At 54.7% G+C, this 17,798-nt stretch overlaps 7 protein-coding genes across 7 annotated transcripts; 6 read left to right on the top strand and 1 right to left on the bottom strand.

Moving 5' to 3' along the window:
• Positions 1 to 236: 236 nt before the first annotated feature.
• On the top strand, positions 237 to 1,106 carry A1O1_04659 (uncharacterized protein; the record flags this gene model as incomplete). Its single annotated transcript, XM_007725550.1, has 1 exon — positions 237 to 1,106. The coding sequence occupies one exon, from the start codon at positions 237 to 239 to the stop codon at positions 1,104 to 1,106; it is 870 nt and encodes a 289-aa protein (XP_007723740.1).
• Positions 1,107 to 2,001: 895 nt separating this feature from the next.
• On the top strand, positions 2,002 to 3,012 carry A1O1_04660 (uncharacterized protein; the record flags this gene model as incomplete). The annotated part of the gene is made up of 1 exon (XM_007725551.1): positions 2,002 to 3,012. One exon carries the CDS (start codon positions 2,002 to 2,004, stop codon positions 3,010 to 3,012), a length of 1,011 nt encoding a protein of 336 aa, XP_007723741.1.
• Positions 3,013 to 3,294: 282 nt separating this feature from the next.
• A1O1_04661 (urea carboxylase) lies at positions 3,295 to 7,402 on the bottom strand (the record flags this gene model as incomplete). Its single annotated transcript, XM_007725552.1, has 4 exons — positions 3,295 to 3,536; positions 3,754 to 4,330; positions 4,426 to 6,885; positions 6,938 to 7,402. The coding sequence occupies 4 exons, from the start codon at positions 7,400 to 7,402 to the stop codon at positions 3,295 to 3,297; spliced, it is 3,744 nt and encodes a 1,247-aa protein (XP_007723742.1).
• A 527-nt stretch (positions 7,403 to 7,929) lies between these two features.
• On the top strand, positions 7,930 to 8,800 carry A1O1_04662 (lactam utilization protein lamB; the record flags this gene model as incomplete). Its single annotated transcript, XM_007725553.1, has 3 exons — positions 7,930 to 7,986; positions 8,038 to 8,209; positions 8,262 to 8,800. 3 exons carry the CDS (start codon positions 7,930 to 7,932, stop codon positions 8,798 to 8,800), a joined length of 768 nt encoding a protein of 255 aa, XP_007723743.1.
• A 2,927-nt stretch (positions 8,801 to 11,727) lies between these two features.
• Positions 11,728 to 14,325, top strand: A1O1_04664 (uncharacterized protein; the record flags this gene model as incomplete). The annotated part of the gene is made up of 1 exon (XM_007725554.1): positions 11,728 to 14,325. The coding sequence occupies one exon, from the start codon at positions 11,728 to 11,730 to the stop codon at positions 14,323 to 14,325; it is 2,598 nt and encodes an 865-aa protein (XP_007723744.1).
• Positions 14,326 to 15,499: 1,174 nt separating this feature from the next.
• A1O1_04665 (uncharacterized protein) lies at positions 15,500 to 16,345 on the top strand (the record flags this gene model as incomplete). The annotated part of the gene is made up of 1 exon (XM_007725555.1): positions 15,500 to 16,345. One exon carries the CDS (start codon positions 15,500 to 15,502, stop codon positions 16,343 to 16,345), a length of 846 nt encoding a protein of 281 aa, XP_007723745.1.
• Positions 16,346 to 16,712: 367 nt separating this feature from the next.
• Positions 16,713 to 17,770, top strand: A1O1_04666 (uncharacterized protein; the record flags this gene model as incomplete). The annotated part of the gene is made up of 3 exons (XM_007725556.1): positions 16,713 to 16,765; positions 16,817 to 16,911; positions 16,971 to 17,770. 3 exons carry the CDS (start codon positions 16,713 to 16,715, stop codon positions 17,768 to 17,770), a joined length of 948 nt encoding a protein of 315 aa, XP_007723746.1.
• Positions 17,771 to 17,798: the final 28 nt, after the last annotated feature.

The following is a 17,798-nucleotide window of genomic DNA, read 5'->3' on the forward strand; positions in this document are numbered from 1 at the left end:
TGTTTTCGCTGCTCTTGCTGCTTGGAATGCATCGCACACATTACTAGTAGTAGTAGTGAGAATAGCCAGCGTCATGACATGTACACTACTACCTCTCTTACTCCTATGCCATCACAGCCCAAGGTGAGCTCTGTACCGAAAGAACATTGCCGACCAGCTAGCAACTCTCGTCTACGAGTCCCTATCCTGCGCTCATCTTCCATCGACAGACCTCAGCCGTATCAGAAACAACAACAATGACAGTCTACACACGCGTCGGTGCCGTGACTGGCGCCAACAAGGGCATCGGTCTTGCCATCGTCCGCCAACTCGCCCTGCAATACCCGAATTCTGCCTATAACGACGGCCCGCTCCTCCTGTACCTCACAGCCCGCAATGAAGAGCGAGGAAAAGCTGCCCTCGAGGCACTGCAAGCTGACCCGCAGCTGGAGAGGGCAAGAGCACTGCGCAGTCAGGGAGGACTCACAGATATCAAATACCGTACCCTGGACATCGACAGCACAGAGAGTATCCGCGAATTTGCAGACTATCTGAAGAAGGAACATCCACAAGGCATTGATTTTCTAATCAACAATGCCGGGATTGCAATGCAAGGGTTTGACGCCGATGTGGCCAAGAAGACGATTCACTGCAACTATTATGGCACCCTCGAAGCCACGAAGCAGCTACTCCCGCATATCAAGGATGGCGGTCGTCTGGTCAACGTGGCAAGCATGTCAGGTAATCTCAGCTCGCAGTATTCCGAATCTATTCGATCTCGTTTCCTGAACGCGAAAAAGCCGGAGGAGATTAGCGAGCTCATGGAAGAATTCATCACAGCAGTGGCCGAAGGCAGATGGAAAAAGGACTGGCCGAGTTCTGCGTACGGTGTCTCCAAGGCGGGGGTGATTGGCATGACCAAGACCATCGCACAGCAGAATGCCCAGTCAGGAAGCAAGACTCTGATCAACAGCTGTTGTCCTGGCTATGTCAAGACGGACATGACAAAAGGCGGAGGCGCCAAAACCCCGGACGAGGGAGCCCTGACTCCTGTCTTGCTGGCCCTCGCAGACATCCAGGGCTCGACTGGGGATTTCTGGCAGAATGAGCGGAAGATGAAATGGTGAAGAGTTGAAGGGACGGTCTCGAAGGAAACAATTAAAATCAATTCAAGTGTTTCGCCCATATTGTTTGATGGGCCCAGCAAAGGCAGTTGAAGAAGCCGTGTATGATATCAGCCTGGCATACCCAAAAGCATTTCTTAGCAAGAAACAATCCAGCATCTCAATCTGCAATGGGCCCCGACCATCGACACTCGATTGAATGTCTACGGGCATTTTCTAGTCATTCCATCGCTTGTCTGCTGTTGTCTGTCTCTAGCCGGCTGCGCCGTCTTTCCATATCCATATATCCAGGACCCTTGTCAAGCAAGGGCGTTATCTCATCCGCCGCGGACCGTGTCGTTCACCGAGATATCTATGGCTACGAGAGTTCTGGTCCCCGCACCATGTCGCCCGAGTATACTTGAACGCGGAGCGACTTTGGCTCTCGTCCGAGATCCTCCGGACCAGCGTCTCCAGTAGTGGAATGGGGCCACAGGGACTCGGGCGGATGGCGGATGAAGACTGTGAGCCAATCAAGCATTATCATTCACTTCTCAACTTGTCAGTTCACCGCTCCTCCTCGCACGAACATCTTCAGCCTCGTCCCTACCACCAACTAAATGAGCGCGGTTTGCGCCCCAAGCGCGTCCTGTTCGTCAACTTTGCCTGCACACCTGGGTTCGGTGTTCACCGGTCGCCATGCTCGGCTCCGCTGCTATCTCCAGTGCCATGTCAGAAGGATGGTGGCTAGGTGAAGATTCGGTGTATATAAGTCCTGCTGCATCCCGGCATTCAAGGTGAGTTCGGACAGCATGACAGGTCAAGAAAGTACAATTCCCAAACATTCAATTCTCCAACCTACCCGACACTTCAAGCTCTTTCCACTATATTCTCTCCCCTGTCATAAGTCTGATTCAAAATGACCACCCGCTACGCCTCAGTGCACGACCCGGCGGTCCTCGGTGGCCCAGGTGACGCGCGCCCAACGGCACTCCAAATCATCAAGGACAACCATCTCGAGAATGGGCTCCGCGACAAAGTCATTATCGTAACAGGCACCTCGTCCGGCATCGGCATCGAGACGGTCCGCGCGCTCAAAGCCACCGGGGCCAAAGTCTACGCCGCGGCACGCAACCTCGACAAAGCCCGCACGGCGCTCAGCGACATCCTCGAACCCGGCAAAGTCGAGCTCCTCCAGCTCGACACCGCATCGTTCGCCAGCGTGCGCGCGTGCGCGAAGGAATTTCTGTCCAAAGAATCGCACCTCAACATCCTCGTCAACAACGCCGGCATCATGGCCATTCCCGAACGCCAACTCACCGCCGACGGGTGGGAATCACAGTTCCAAACGAACCACCTCGGCCACTTCCTGCTCTTTCAACTCCTCAAACCGACGCTCTTGGCTTCCGCGACTCCCGAGTTCCCTTCGCGCGTCGTCTGCGTCTCGAGCGTCGGCCACCGCCAGTCGCCCATCGTGTTCGACGACCTCAACCTGTCCGCGCCGGACGCGTACAATCCGTGGAAGGCGTACGGCCAGTCCAAGACGGCCAACATCTACATGGCCAACGAGATCGAGCGCCGCTACGGCCCGCGCGGCTTGCATGCCTGGTCGCTCATGCCCGGCGGCATCATGACCGGCCTGCAGGTCCACGTCGATTTCTCGGCTATGTTGGATCTGCCCGAGGTCCAGCGCATCATGAAGTCGCCGGCACAAGGCGCCGCCACCACCGTCTTGGCCGCCGTCGACAAAGACCTGCACGGCAAAGGCGGGAAATATCTCGAGGACTGTGCCGTCGCGGAGCCCGTCAAGCCCGAGTTGGTCCAGGAGCTGGCCGTGTCGGGATACGCGCCCTGGGCGTACGACGAGGAGGCCGCCAAGAAGTTGTGGTCCGTCAGTTGTGAGATTGTCGGGGTGAGTGATGACGAGTGAATAGATCAGCATCATCTCGAGAGAGGAACGAGGGATAGATAGGTATGTAGTTAGTCAAGAAATCAACGATCAAGGTTGAAGGTTGATTGCATTATCATGGTTTCTTTTGTCTGAAGATTAAATGAATCATCTCGCAATCCGGCGTGGCAACCTGTGCGATGGTTGAACAAACTATCTTGACCGAGATAGAAGAACTAGGGCAATCATCACCGCACCTCGCGTGCTTCTGCTAGATCGGACGAGTTACCCGCACCGGAACGAACAAACCCTCTCTGCAGCCGTTCATTTCGCTTTGCGTCGCAGCAGCAGCAACGGCTTCCCAGCCTCAACGACATCGTTCGGCTTAACCAGCAACTTCTCCACCTTGGCACCCGCCATGTCGGGCTCTGTCTTGACGGGGATCTCGAGCTTCATGGCCTCCAGGATAGAAACGATCTGCTCGGCTTTGACGACGTCGCCTTCCTTGACCTCGATTTTCCAGACATTGGCGTTGAGCGGCGCCTCGACTGGGATGATTTCCGGATCTGTAGGAGAGAGGGAAGAGAGAAGATGTCAGTAAGTGTTGGCGAAAGTAGGTCAATGGATGGGTTGGAATGAATCTATCTATGATCCGAGCCGAGCCAAGTTCCATGCGACTGAACTCGGGGAACCGTGCTGGGTGCTGGGTGCTGGGTGCTGGGTGCTGGGTGCTGGGTGCTGGGTGTTGGGCTGAGTATTCTGAAAGGTTAAACTTGAACTTACCATGAAGCAATTCCTCGATAGTATTTGTGCTGATCTGGTTGGCTTCCTTCTCCTTGTTCCATTTGGCCAAGAGGTCCTTCTCCAGCTTGTCCATCTCGGCCTGGGCCTCACGGCGTCTGGCGCGGATCTGGGCCACTTCGTCCTTGGTGTCCCTGAGGAGTTGATTGTGCTCTTTCATGTCGAACACCGTGTCCTCGTATTCATACTCGTAGCGGCCGCTGCGGAAGGTGGCCATCATGTCCTCGTACTCGTCCTCGGAGACCTCGTAGAAGGTGATCTGGTCAAAGTCCTCAAACAGCCACGGCTTCTCGGGACTATATCCCTTCTTGTAGCCCAGCACGTCCGCGCCGGGGATGGACAGGCCCGTGTTCATGTATCCGCCGGGCGATTCGACGCTGTAGATGGCCATGCACGACCCTCCCCAGCCGACCTGGCCTTCGGGCGTGTGGATGCGAGACGGGTTCATCTTCGGACATTGGATGCGTTGTCGCGGATCGATGGGCAGAGCGACTGGCAGCGCCACGAAGAATCCTACCGCGACTACCATCAGGGAAGATTTGGTGAAGATATCCTTGAGCTGTTTTGGGGAGAGAGTGTCAGCCAATCAGTCAGCAAGTTTGTTCAATTCATCGCATAAGTTGGTTGTGGGTTGTGGGTTGCGTTTCAACTCACCTCTTGTTTGGTCAATGCGTTGACCTTGGCCACAAACTCCATCGGATCAGGCAGGTAGGATGCATAGGGTCTTTGCGTCTCCATGTACCTCTGCAGACTGTCCCGCTGTCTCTTGCTCTCAAAGGTGATTGGCAGTCTGTATTTGCGACTGGGGAATTTGGCCTCGCTCAAGTCGCCCAGCTCCGTCTCCAGCTTCAGCAGATGATCCAGCAGCTTCGGTCTCGGCAGCTTGAGGGAATCGAAGTAGATCATGAGGGAGTTGCCCGCCGCCAGACCGGTGTGCATCGCGCCATTCGCGAACGAGATGTCCATGTCGCCAGTGCCAGTGCCCTCCTTCAGCTTCCGGTACAGGGCGACGGCACGGCATCTGTAGTTGAGATCGAACGAGCCATGGCCGTAGTCGATGATGATGAAGTCGTCGCCTCCTTGTCGATACGAGACCAATGGTTGACTGCCTTGCTCGGGGATCTGATGGATCAGGGCCGACCCCCAGCCCTTGTTCTGCGTGGAAGGAGGAAATCCTTCATACTTCAACGGGGACACGTCCTCGAACTTGGCTTGTCCATGGCAGCACTCGTGGATGAGGTCAAGGAAGGATTCGACTTCTTTCCGCTTGGCAATTGCGTCGTCGTACGAGATCCGCCGGAATCGCAGTTTGTTGCCGGCCTTCATCTGACCCATGCGCCAGTAGTCAGCCTTCACGATGGTCGTGGCCGACACGAACCCGCCAAAGTCCGGTGCGTCCACGGGGAACAGGCATGGGTCGTCGCCAGTCCAGTTCAGCGTACCGAGAGGATAGCCATATTCGATCAGATTCGAAGGATGGGCGCCGCCTTCACCGCCGGAAGACCGCGCCCATCTCGGTTTCGGACCCAGGAGCCGGATGCCTCCGCGCGCAGCGTTGTGTGAGACGGTGTACGTGCTGTTGTAGAACTCCTCCGTAAAGTCCTCCATGATAAAGCCGTCGTCATAGGGGCCAGGCATGGCAAACAAATCCCATTCTGCCGGATACGACGGGATCAGATGGTCTGGCAGTTTCAGCTCGCCTTGAATCTCCGGAAGATCCTTGGTTATCATCAAGAGATCGCCCGCGGCAAGCGCCCTGCCTTGGTATCCGCCCACGTTGGTCATTGGGGCGGTCGACTTGGATCCAAACCATGTGGCGATGCTCGGCAGGCCGCCATAGATGCCCAGGTACGACCTGCATCCTCCGCCGGTCGTCTTACCCACCGTCAAGCGTTGGCCGGCTTCGACCTTGATCCGCGTCCACATCGACACAGCCTTTCCGTCGAGCTTGACCTCCATGGGTGCTCCGCAGAGTGCCACGATGGCAGGCCCCAGAAACCTAAGGTCTGGTCCACTCAGTGTGATCTCCAGCCCTTCTTTGCCGGTAGGGTTGCCCACGAGGGCGTTGGCGATCCGGAAAGCCACAGGATCCATGGGACCGGCGTGCGAGAAGCCTTTGCCCACGGTTGGCCTACCCGGCCAGTCTTCCACCAGCGTGTACGCTCCACCTTGCAAGACGTCGATCGCATGAGGCTGGTATTCGAATGTGTCGAGGAACTTGGTGATGGTCCTCCCGCCTCGGAACGTGCTGTCCTTTAGGATTTCCGCCAGAAACTCCATGTTCGTGGGTGGCCCCGAGATCTTGGAGCCCTCGAGCATGTCGATCATTCGATCGATGGCCTCGGCTCTCTCGGGAGCGTGCACCATGACCTTGGCGAGCAAAGGATCGTAGAACGAGGTGACTTTCGTGCCGGTGTGGACCCAGCCATCGACCCTGGACCCTGGAACGTCCTTCCACGACACGTGCTGCAGCGTCCCTGGAGAAGGAGCGTAGTTCTTGGCCGGGTTTTCGGCGTAGACTCGCACCTCGATGGCCGCTCCCGTCGGGCCCTTTGGTTGAAGGCTACGGAGATACTCGGCGGCCAGGCCACCCTTCCCACAAAGCTCTGCGTCAGCCTGCTTTAGCATCAGTTCTACCAGATCGACCCCATAGCACAGTTCGGTAATCCCGTGTTCGACTTGCAGTCTCGTGTTCATCTCGAGAAAGAAGAAGTCGCCAGACTTGTCATCCACAAGGTACTCGATGGTTCCGGCGGACCCATACTTGATTGATTCGGCGAGCCGTACAGCAGCCGAACCCAGCTTCTCTCGCAGCTCAGGGTGCCCAGCCTTAGCAAGAAACGGGCTAGGACATTCCTCGATCACTTTCTGATGGCGTCGCTGGATAGAGCACTCGCGTTCGCCGAAGTGGATCGCCTGACCAAGACCGTTGCCAAAGACCTGGACTTCGATATGGTGCGCTGCCGGGAAATACTTCTCGATGAAGAGACCAGAGTTCTTGAAGAGGGTCTCGCCACGAGACTTGACGGTGTTGAAGGACTCGCGGACCTCCTTCTCGTCACTGCATGCTAACAAACCCATGCCACCGCCTCCTGCTGTGGCTTTGAGCATGACCTGGAAGGGTCAGTGGACACGATTCACCAACATGAGGAGCACTTCAACGCACAGGAAAGCCTAGTCGTTGGGCTTCTGCCACCGCTTCTTCTTCCGAGCCCACAAGACCTTTGGTGCCGGGGACGACGGGGACGTCTGCCTTTGCCGCAAGCTCGCGGGCGGTATGTTTGATCCCAAAGTCCTCGATACACTTAGGACTGGGTCCGACGAAGACCATGCCCGCGTCTGTCACATGTCGTGCGAAGTCGGTGTTCTCAGACAGAAAGCCATACCCAGGGATGACGCCGTCGGCGCCTTTGGATTTGGCAATCTCAACAATGTGCTCTGCATCGATGTAGCCCTTTGCATCGGGTCCAGAGAGAAGAACAGCCTCATCGGCCGCCGCAACGTGCGCAGAGGCGGCATCGGCTCCCGTGTAGATGGCGATGGTTTTGATGCCGAGCTTACGGGCTGACCTGCAGATGCGGACTGCAATTTCGCCTCGATTGGCAACGAGCAGCGTCTTGAGTTTCTCCATCGTGCACGCGCGACGAGTTGGATGATGGAGAAGACCAGCGAGACGAAGCTGGCAAGAGTCCGAAGAATACGATCTGGAGTTCAGCGTCTCGTTTCACCCCACGGCACAATCTCATTTTGAAGCGCGGGTTGCCTTGGACTGTCTCGATCCTTGGATACCAATAGCAGTTGTCAAGGAAACTCTCCCATTGGATCTCATTCCAGCCATGGCTCCCAGGGCCTGAAGGATATTGGCGGGGTGGATCTTATCTTCAACCCCAAAGACCCCCATTTCGTTCATCTCCGTGCGACGTGACGTTATATTTTGATCTTTTTTGGTATAGCCCCGTCCGTATAAGTGTGGGTTGTTCCCTTGAACCGGAAAGATAGTTGACTAGAATTGATTTGTCGGAAAGATAGGGAGGGCCACATCTTCAGGACGTTTTATTCCGAGCACGATTCGATTCCTTGGAGTGTTGTCTGTTTGTTGCTTCTCTCCAGCTTGACTGCCAAAACCATCGACCAGGCAATTCGAAGGCGGTTCGCAAGATGACAGCTCCACCAATCAAACACAAGGCCCTCCTCAATGTAGATTTGGGGGAGGCGGTAAGTCATGGCTGTCTAGTGACATGGCGTCTGTTGCTGATGAAAGTCTAGTATGGGAACTATGTCTGTGGTCCGGACTTGGAACTCCTGCCTCTGATCGATCACGCCAACATCGCGTGTGGCTTTCATGCGGGTGATCCGCTCATCATGCAGGAGACGGTTCGGAATTGCAAGAAATATAATGTCAAGGTCGGCGCTCACCCGGGCCTCCCAGATATTCAAGGTTCGACTCGGAGTCTGCGAAAACGTAGTAGATAGTTCTGACGGTGTCCAAGGGTTCGGTCGACGAGAGATCAAGATGTCGCCTGAAGAATTGACCGCCATCACCGTCTACCAAGTGGGGGCCTTGAAGGGGTTCCTGGATCGAGAAGGGGTTCCGCTACACCATGTGAAGCCGCACGGGATCTTGTACGGCATGATGTGCCGGGACTACGAAATCGCCAAAGCAGTCATGCAAGGCATTCCCAAGGGAGTTCCTGTCTTCGGGCTGGCCGGCACCAATATGGAGAAAGCGGCCAATGATCTCGGGGTACCCTTCTTCGCCGAGTTGTATGGAGATGTCAAGTACAATAGTGATGGGATGCTTGTCATTGACAGGAAGAAGAAGCCGTGGGATCTGGAAGATGTCAGAAAGCACGTCGGCCAGCAGCTGAACAGCCAGTCGGTGACCGCCGTCGATGGCAGTGTCGTCCAACTACCGGTCAAGGACTATCCCATCACCATCTGTTGTCATTCGGATTCACCGGGCTGCCTGGGCATCATCAAGACCACCAAAGAGGTGATTGACGAGTTCAACCAAAAGCACGGGAGGTGATGGACAAGATGGTCAAGTCTCCGACTGCCAATCAATGATTTATGAAGTTTCCAAACGTTGTGTCTGGAGGTTGGGAAGATATCTGTGTCTATGATCCAAATGCTAGAAGTAATTTCTCGTAGTCATGGTAGACGATATTGTTAATAGTGATATTTGGTTGCCTTGATATAGGGTTTGTCAATAGAGTAATTAGATAATGATACCGCTGTTAGTGCTATTTCACCACTATCAATATAGCCCGATAGTCTACTCTGTATAGCCTTCCCCGTCGACAAGGAACAAAAAATCTAAAAAGTCTGCCGCATCACCTCAGGACATGGATAACTTCAGAGTAGAAGTCAAATCAACCAAAAAAGTTGTTCCGCGACGGGGAATTGAACCCCGGGCTTATCGGTTCTTGTTAACTCGTGAAGAGCTAATGAGAGCGATAGATGTTACCACTACACCACCGCGGATGATCAGAAGACTGATGTTATCCGCTAATTGTTGAGGACAATTTTGTTGGTTTGTATTATAACCCTTGAGATTACGAGCTCAAATCGATAAGAATGTTGGGTGGGTAGGGTGACAGGATTAGGTAACGGTTAAGTCACCCTAGCCCAACCCCCTACTAAGCCCATTACACAATAAAATCAATCTCTCGCAGACTCTCCTACATCTGCAATCAAAAGGTGCCAGCTGTGTGATCTGCTGTTACTATCACTATCATTGCCAGATTGACAGGGAGATCACACTCGGTATAAAACCCTTCTGGCAGGACTCAGATGCGTTATCAATATCATGGCTGCTACAGAGTAGAGTGCCCTAATATTGTTCTACCAAATCCATCTGGATTGAGACCATGTGACGAGAACAGCTGAACACTTCTATATGCTCCTTCAACAAAGGCATATGCATTGAAGTCACCAACTTCTCCAAGTCGTTGTATGGCACGACAAGAGAGCTCGAGAGCCTACAATGTCCAAGACTATGATACTAAACTGCGGGAAAGATCAAATATCACTCGCCGTCCAAGTTGTATCACATTTTGCGAGGCTTCGTCAACCCCCCGGTCGCAATGAAGGAGTGATGTGTTGGTAAGGGGTAATTGTCCTTCATGCCGCTACGCGGAAGAAGCTACATCGAGTCAGCAGCTGAAGTTGTCGTCTCGCAAACCTGCAACCCATTGGCTCAGGGTTTTCAGCTCTCCGTTTCCACGCCAGGCTGGGTCTTCATGTGGCTGTAGCATATGAGTTGACGTGAAGCCCCCTAAGGTCTCAGCCTCGGCCATGTGCTGTTGAAATTCCAGACGATAAGATTCTTGGTTCACCAGATACAAGCGCCAACTCCAAAGGCACAGAAGTCAGGGCGGATGCTCAGAGGCAGGTAAGTAAATCTGCTATCCTGGGCCCAGAAAGCTGGACAGAATAGTGCACGGATGAGCGGTTATTGGATGCTACACGCTCTCTGGTGTGTCCGCAGATCCCAATCCTCAATCCGGGGCTCCCAGTCAGGAGACATCCCCAGGCCAACCATGTGAATGAGTCGACACGTGTCCGGATTCTCATAGTGTTCACCGAGTCCATGCGATCGGAGCCAAAATAAGGCGTATCGAGCCACGGCCGCCGAGATCATAACCACATTTGAGCCATCCCAGCCGAAGGAATTATATCTCATAAACGATTCTGCTGAAGAGTGAAAGAAAACAAACGACTCGAAGCGTCCCTAATGGGCTTGCTTCGACCAAGATTCTCAACGGCGGAATCGGTGACTTTCACCTTCACTGCAGAGATCGAGAAGACCTGTTCAGACATCTGTGCCAGCACCTCGATGCAGTGAGTGGCTGGCTGCAAGCAAAAACAACGAGACAAAGACACCAGATGCTAAACTCTATCTGCACAGGGGCTTGACCTTGTCAGAGCATTCACCTTAACAGAGTTGCTGACACGGTCTATCCTTGCGTCGCACTTCCAATATCAAGGACGCAATTGCCGATTTATTTTGCAGCAAGCCCTGCATATCCTGGGACAGCGAGCCAGAATTTCAGTAGAATAAGTCGAACCCACCGAAACTCATAAAGTGTTCAAGATTGCCCTGGTAACCTTGCGGCTGCGCGTATATTTTTGCAATGTTGTCATGAGCGAACAGTTCATCCCAGGAGTACCCTGGACAACAACTTGAAGATTCAAGCCATACGTCTTCCCGAAAAACCGGTCCAACCTTCAAGTGATGAAGTGCTACCACCTCCGGACTTCTGAAGCGCACGTTTTGTCAGCGTTGTGCTTCGTGGTCAAAAGATTGACGCAGGGCAGCCGTTGTCCCAAACGCCTCGACCAATAATGTTAACAATCGCTAAAAGTAACGTACCCAATGGCTCGTTGTGATGAGGGAAACCGACAGGCACTTATTACAGGTAATCAAACGCAAAAGCCGCTCAGGCAGGCAGGTCTGGGTGAGGAGAACCAGACTTTTAGGGGGCCTGACGGTCGAGGAGCCTGATCAATTGGCTCTCTGATCAAAAGCGGCACAGATACTACTGTGGGTGACGGGAGTGGGTGTGTGCAGTGGTGTTCTGGAAAGTGCCATAAGCAGCCACCGACGGAAGGGATCGTGCTTGGATGGCGTGCTGAAGAGTGTCCACTACTTGTCCACCACTGTCCACCCATCGGGAGCCCCAAAAGGGAATCATCCTTGCCAGGATGTCGAGCGAAGGGCGTGCATTGCCGGATCCCTGGGACCCTGACACCCACCACCAAAGAGGTGCCTGAGGAGTCACAACCATCCCCACCCGACCTGGGAGGACCGCAGTTGTCCGCCGGGGAAAGGCTGAATATCTCAGGACTTACAGCCCAGCTTGTTGTCCTTTCTATCTCTCCTGAAGGGCAACGGACAGAAGGCTGCGAACCATTCATCCTCGAATTCGACGAGGATCCAGAGGGGTCCCGAAGATGGAATACTTTGATTTCGAAGACGCATCCGATGCCATCACGGCATTGGACCTGGACGACTGCTCTTCACTTCGGGGCCAGGTCAACGAGGCGGAAGCGTCTGAGAACTACGAATCACTCTTCTTTGACAAGTCGAATGCCCTCCCGGCACCACGCCAGTCGGCTCCAGGCATCATCAAGCTGAAATTGATCAACAATGTCGAAATCGAGGCGATTCCACACACCTCGGACCTCTCTACGGATTTCCCCATCTTTCGAGCCAAAGAATCGTGTGATCTTTGCGCGAGGATGGGGCTGGACTGCTTCCTGGCGAGCAGAGGCACCATGATTACCGGCTGCACGTGCTGCATCTCTTTGTATCGAGAATGCAGCTTCGTGCATCCTAAAATCCCAAAGGGGTTCGTCAGCACCTTCCCGGGGATTACGGAAGATCAACAAGTCTGCGAGGGCGGCTTGACTGAGCGACGGAAGGCGATGAGATCGATGGAAGAAGGACGTGGACGCAAGACAGGCGCGCGATTTCCCCGAGATGCCGTCAAGATCTTGAAGCAATGGCTCGCCGAACATGCCGATCATCCATACCCGAATGAACGGGAAAAGGATGAACTCAAACAGGTCACCGGCCTGAAGAGAAGCCAGATTTCAAACTGGTTGGCCAACGCCCGGAGACGAGGCAAAGTCAGGCCTGTCTCGGGACCATCGTCGCCCATGCTGGGAGCCATTGACGTCCCGCAGAAACGCGAGAACCCTGATATCACCGAGCTGAATCCCCTAGACCGTTGGAAGGCCTCGCCGCCGGAACACGAACCTGCTTCCATGACGGCCATTGCCAGAGCCGTCACTTCGACGCCACTCCCGGTCAGGAAGTCTTCTCAAGTCAGCCTTCAAGGCTCCTGGGCCGGGTCGAGACCCAGTTCGAAGAGAACGTCGAGTGAGGACGACTCGTCTTTCTCCATGTTCCGCGCCCCGTCGGTGAGCAGTTTCGGAACGCGAGAATCCAGCAACAGTGACCTCACCTTTGCCTCGTCGCGATCCAACCGCTCCAAAGGGTCGTTTGCGTCGTCCCAAGATCGCCGGAGGCGCAGAAGGGCGCCCATGACCCAACGCACGGCGACCCAGCAAGCCAAATCTCGAAGTGCGAGGATCTTCCAGTGCACATTCTGCACGGATTCCTTCCCAGCCAAGTACGACTGGCAGCGCCACGAGAAGTCGTTACATTTGGCATTGGAACGCTGGACATGTTGTCCCAACGGCGGCACCAGCGTTGATGCCCTGACCGGCGTGGAAATGTGCGTTTTCTGCCGCGAGCCAAACCCCAGCACGGCACATCTGGAGATGCACAACTTCACGGCCTGTCAAGAGAAGACGCTGCAAGAACGCACCTTCTACAGGAAAGACCACCTAAGCCAGCATCTGAAATTGTTGCACAACGCCAAGGTGCAGTCGCACATGGAGTCGTGGAAGACGACGACCAACGAGATCAAATCGGCGTGTGGCTTCTGTCCGTCCAAATTCACCACGTGGCAGCAACGCGCCGACCATCTGGCCGCGCACTTCCGCAACGGCGCCGACATGAGCACGTGGTCCAACGGATGGGGGTTCGAGCCGTACGTCGAGAAACTGGTCGAGAACGCTATTCCTCCCTACCTGATCGGCTACGAGCGGTTGACCATGGAACCGTATGTTGCGCGTGCGCAGGCGACGTCGGCGTCCATCACCACCGCCACCACTGCCAACGACGCAGGTCTGACCAACGGCACCACGGCCGCGGACAGCCCCGAGCCGGACCAACTCACCAAAGACTCCAACTGCTGGGGCCGACTGGAGCAGGAACTGACCAAGTTCGTGTCGCAGCAGCGGGCGGCCGGGCGGGTTCCGTCGGACCACGAGATCCAGACGCACGCCCGCATGATTGTGTTCGAGGACGATGATCCGTGGAACTGGACGTGCGCCGACAACCAGCAATGGCTCGACACGTTCAAGTTCCAGCAAGGCCTGAGCGGCTTCACCGAGTCCATGAGCACGCAGTCGCTGGCCGAGGTGCCCATCATGGCCCCCTACGTCATCCCCGGCGGCTTGAAGTCCAAGGCTGGCAGCACGGCCAGCCATGGCAGCACGACGGCCCGACAGAATGCACGAAGGAGTCTGTCGTCGTCCAAGTCAAACGAGTCCAGCTCCGTGCCGGCCGTTGCTCTGGACACTGGCAGTGGCATGTCGAACCCGGCCATGGCGACCGGTGCGTTCGAGCAGCCCATGGACTTCGACTTCGACAGCATCGACTTTAGCAATCTCGATCTCGGCATGATGGACGACGTGAACTTCGATCTCGGTCTGGGTGGGCCGGCAGGGGACATGATGGCCTCTCATACCAACATCGCCACCACCACGGCCGCATCGTTTCCATCTAGCATCCCCAGCGACGCTGTCTTTGGTTCATACAGCGTTCCTGCCTCGATGAGATTGGGCATGAGCAGTACAGGCATGTCTCTGGCACTGCAGCAGGAACAAAATGGAGCCAACGAATTCATGACGAACCAGGATATGAATCATTTGACAGGCCACGGGGCGGGAACGGGATATATGGGTGGATTTAATTGATTGATATGAACATGACATGACCGATGGAAGACAGACTGTTCACACATTCTCCATCTAGCCTCCCCTGGCAATCGAGAGAGATATATACATGTGGGATGATGGCACAGGGCGTAATCTATGTCGTGCATCGGACGGAAATGGTCAGGCAAAGGGCGCACGCGGACGGCGTATGGTTCACGCCTTATGTTTGATTGATCACCAGTGGCCGTCAAGGGCATTGCCCTGACGCTGACCCGGGCTTTTAGAGTAGAGAAGAATAAATGAATGACTACCATGATTACACCGTTTCGAAGTGTACATCCCATTTGTCGACACGTAGCCTGGCATGGTGATGGCAGATATACATGTTACAACGCTTCTACAATATCACGGACGAAGATTGATCCGAATCCAGTCTGGGTCCTCGGCCGAAATCCTCCGAACTGGCAATTGAAGCTGATAACATACAGAATACAAACAAATCATGACCAGCTACATGATATATTGCTGTATACTACTACTGTATTTACAGTCAAGATTTCATTGATAGTAGCAGGCAGCAAGCGAAGCAGATTGGCAACATCTGACAACCAGTTCGAGACTCAGATTCCCTATCTCACCCGAAGTCCCGGCAACCGAAGATGCTAGGGAGTCTGATTTCCATAGCTGGGCGAGAACGTGCCAATAGCTGGACGCTGCGCTGACACCCACTGGCAGCCCTGCACTGGCCGTTGGCAGTTGTCTTGCATGTGAAAGAGATCCAACTCTTCAACATACCTACCACACACAGTACAGACCTAGGGACGGACCCCCTGACCCGCACCATCCCACTCTTCTCAGCGAAAGAGGCAGAGGCAGAGACCAGCAGACCGTGCCTTGTCCCATGTGTCGACTTGATGTCGTGCATAGGTAGAAAATGCGCAATCTGCATGTGAAACATCTTCTGGCGAGATATCCTTCCATGGCGGGCGTTCTCTTCCCCAACATCTGTGGTGTACGGTGTATGCCCTTCTAGAAGCCATCCTACTTTTGAACCTTCTCGACCTGTTCGATACAGGTTCCAGTGCATCAATTGTGGGTTGTCTGTCGCAAACCCGCGCCGGCCTCAATCATGACAGTGAACGGGTTCAATCGCAGCCTTGTGGGCGCCAACACCATTGCTTGCGATCAAGTCCACGAGTCGTGCCTATATACTATGATCCCTTCGGTCGTTCGATCGAGAATACCTGTCTTGTCGTCGCTTCGTCACTCCGCAAGAGCCGCCGTCCTCCATGCATCTTATGTTCGCAGAAAAGGATATATCTTGTCCTGCGTGGACACCGATAAAGAGAAGGAGGGTTACGGCTTTGCATCCACCGTCCCCTCCAGCGGTGCGAGCACACCCACGATAAGACCCGAAAGTCCGGAAGAAGCCCCCTGTCCACAAGATATCGGTCTCAAAGTCATTCCACAGCCAGAGAACGCATCGGGCATCGACTGGGATGTTGCTGCTACTGGAGTCAGACTGTGGATCACGGCCAAAACACAAGCTGAACAAGGTGGTGACCCGACCGCGCTCCGGAGCATGCATATCGATGCGTTACGATATATGCACATGGCGCTGCCTCCGGATTTGAGCCCTCTGGAAGCCGAATCGCTACGTGCCAGTTTGTCGCCTCAACTGATCTTTCAACCAGCCGACACCCGCGAGTTGCATGGCCAGCGGACCCCCAACATCCTGAGGCAGGTCATTGCCCAAGCAATATGTTGGCTCTTCACCTCTTTTCTCTTGATCCTTCCGGTGCTGATGACATTGCTCAATCGCATGCTGCAACTTGAGCGCCAACATCAGGTCACCGAGCGCATCATCACCAATGGTCTGGACATGACTTCGGTCCTGGGTGAGCGCGGTGTGGAGTTGCATCGCGCACTGATCCGGTTCAAGGACGGCCGGGTGGGAAGTGTCTTCTTCGATGCTGGGTCATGGATCCTCGAAGGAATCCTTGGAGGTGTGAACGACGGCATTGATGCGGTTTCCCAGAGTCGAAGGAAGCCTCTTTGAGGCCCATTTCTGTTGCTTGACCTCTTCGTGGCGTGAATAGAGCGATTCCTTGATACCCAATCTTATGATTCTATGACTCTTTGAACAATCACTAGGTCATCTCTGCGTCAGGGTCGTCTTGTCTTGTCTTGTCTCGGCACAACCATCACACAGCGCGGTTCATATTTGGTTGCACAATTAATGGCCCGCGGGTGTTCTGTGTACGACTTGAGTTGCGGAAGCCGGGCACCCCTGTAGGGTTCGATCTCTGGGCGGGCTGATCAGGCGTGGGGCGGCAGTCTAGGGGTGTCTAGGGAGTCCTGGGCGTCCTAGCTCCCGCCCTCCATCTTTAAACCGCTTCTCCAATCCCTTGTTCTTTTCCACGACCATGGCTGCTTCTTTGCTCCCTTCCTTTCGTCGACAACAACTTGTCTTGGACTTGTGAGTGACTTGTGCACACAACTGGCCGCTGTTGCTAACGCCCTTCACAAGCTCTTCGCTCAGAGGCCGTTGTCCCTCGGGCATTTATCTCTCCCTCACTCCAGGCAACCCCTCGCTTTGGGCCGGGGTGTTGTTTGTTCGCAAGGGTGCGACCATTGCAACGACCTCACTCAACCTCGTGGAAAAGCTGATGTGGAAATCTTAGGCCCGTATGCTCAAGCGATTCTTCGATTTCAGATCTCCTTCCCAGACACTTATCCGGACGTCCCTCCCCTCGTGACCTTTTCGAGTGACATATTTCACCCGTTGGTCGTTCCTGTGACGAGCTATGCCTTCAGTGCCGGCGCCGGCGATACATCGAACACTTTGAGCGCGTCAGAGACGGATCGTCTTCCTCCCGGGGCATTCAGCTTGCGCTATGGGTTTCCTCATTGGTCTGGACCTGGGAGCTCGAGTGTCGAAGGGAACAATGTTCGTGGTGTGACGGAGCAAGCCTGCACACCTCCTTTTCCTCAGCCTGATCATATCCACAAGGATCGAAGCAGCATAATTGTCAAAGTGCTGCACCACATTCAAGATGCGTTCCAGAATGAAACGCTGCTGGACAATATGCCCCTGGATGCTGCTGGAAATCCGAGTGCATGGCATGCCTGGCGCGCCCATCGAGGTCTAGCGAAAAAGCCAATCCGACCGAACAGCCCGGCGGGAGAAGGGGATCGAGTCGGACTCTCTTCACCCAAGCATCCTGGTGACTGGAAGTGGGATGGCGTGTGGGAGTCACGAGTCAACGACGGCATTGAAGCGAGCGTGAGTGAAGGCGCCCTGTTTGGCAGCAACAACGGCGGGCGAACTGGGAACGGTTCGATCGATATGCGGGACACGGAGCCCCATCAGAGGATGCTGCTCGCCGCTGATCGACAAATCCGCTTTTCGAAACTCGATGAGGAGCAGTTTGATGCTGTCAAAGATGCCATAGCGATGTATGGCTCGACAGTACCGTCCTAAGGTCTGATCCCTGAGTTCGATGCTCAAG

The sequence above is a fragment of the Capronia coronata genome, assembly GCF_000585585.1.
Source record: "Capronia coronata CBS 617.96 chromosome Unknown acBCG-supercont1.4, whole genome shotgun sequence".
Taxonomy (NCBI): Eukaryota; Fungi; Ascomycota; class Eurotiomycetes; order Chaetothyriales; family Herpotrichiellaceae; genus Capronia; species Capronia coronata.